Source organism: Tetrahymena thermophila (genome assembly GCF_000189635.1).
Source record: "Tetrahymena thermophila SB210 genomic scaffold scf_8254822, whole genome shotgun sequence".
In the NCBI taxonomy this organism is placed as follows: Eukaryota; Ciliophora; class Oligohymenophorea; order Hymenostomatida; family Tetrahymenidae; genus Tetrahymena; species Tetrahymena thermophila.
Genome location: NW_002476577.1, coordinates 70,376 through 71,411, shown reverse-complemented (window position 1 = coordinate 71,411; position 1,036 = coordinate 70,376). Strand labels below are relative to the sequence as shown.

General features: G+C 21.5%; 1 protein-coding gene across 1 annotated transcript in view; it reads left to right on the top strand. All coding sequences in view use genetic code 6, as the record gives it.

Annotated features, from left to right (window-relative positions):
* TTHERM_000869611 (cyclic nucleotide-binding domain protein) overlaps positions 1–1,036 on the top strand; it is a gene marked incomplete at its 5' end in the record, with an annotated part of 5,393 nt that overhangs the window by 1,578 nt on the left and 2,779 nt on the right. Inside the window, 3 exons of the mRNA XM_012795294.1 lie at positions 132–221; positions 550–639; positions 891–980. Of these exons, the coding sequence (XP_012650748.1) occupies positions 132–221; positions 550–639; positions 891–980 (270 nt within the window). The remainder of the gene's footprint in view (positions 1–131; positions 222–549; positions 640–890; positions 981–1,036) is intronic.

Genomic DNA, 1,036 nt, shown 5'->3' with positions numbered 1-1,036 from the left:
TTACTCATCATTTTATTTTAAAATTTTTGTTTTATTATTAATTAATTAATCTTATTATTTTATATTTTTTCATCACCTTTTCCTTTTAATTAACTATTTAATTATATATTTTTTCATCAATATTTAAAAAGTAGCAATAAAATTGGTGCAATTGGAGCATCAGGCATAGGTTCTGCTTTAGCAAATCGTATTAATCTCTCGAATTTGACACTTAATATTAGGTAAAAACATTTATTTGTTTTGGATAGTGATATTTTTAATTATAAAAACTAATTTAAAACAATAAAGCCATACTTTCTTTTTATTGTGTTTTTTTCTTTCTTTCTTTCTTTCTTTCTTTCTTTCTTTCTTTCTTTCTTTCTTTCTTTCTTTCTTTCTTTCTTTCTTTCTTTCTTTCTTTCTTTCTTTGTTAATTTAACAACTCATCATTTTATTTTCAATAATTACATTTAATATTAATTAATAAATCTTATTATTTCATATTTTTTCCTTAGTTTTTCCTTCTAAATAACTATTTATTTATTTGCTTTTTCTTCAATATTTAAAAAGATGGAATTAAATTGGTGATGAAGGTACATCAGGCTTAGTTTCTGGTTTAGCAAATTGCATTAATCTCTCAAATTTATCACTTAATGTTAGGTAAAAAAATTTATTTGTTTTGGATTGTGATATTTTTAATTATAAAGACTAATTTAAAACAATAATGTTCTTTTTTCTTTTTCTTTTATTGTGCTTGCTTTTTTGTTCTTTTTTTGTTAATTTAACTCATCATTTAATTTTTAACTTTTGCTTTTATTATTTATTAATAAATCTAATTATTTCTATTTTTTCTTCACTTTTTTGTTCTAATTAACTAATTAATTAATTATTTTTTCTTCAATATTAAAAAGTGAAAATAAAATTGGTGCAATGGGTACATCAAGCTTAGGTTTTGCTTTAGCAAATTGCATTAATCTCTCAAATTTGACACTTAATTTTGGGTAAAAGCATTTAGTTGATTTTGATTGTGATAATTTTAATGGGGGGGGGGAGGGGG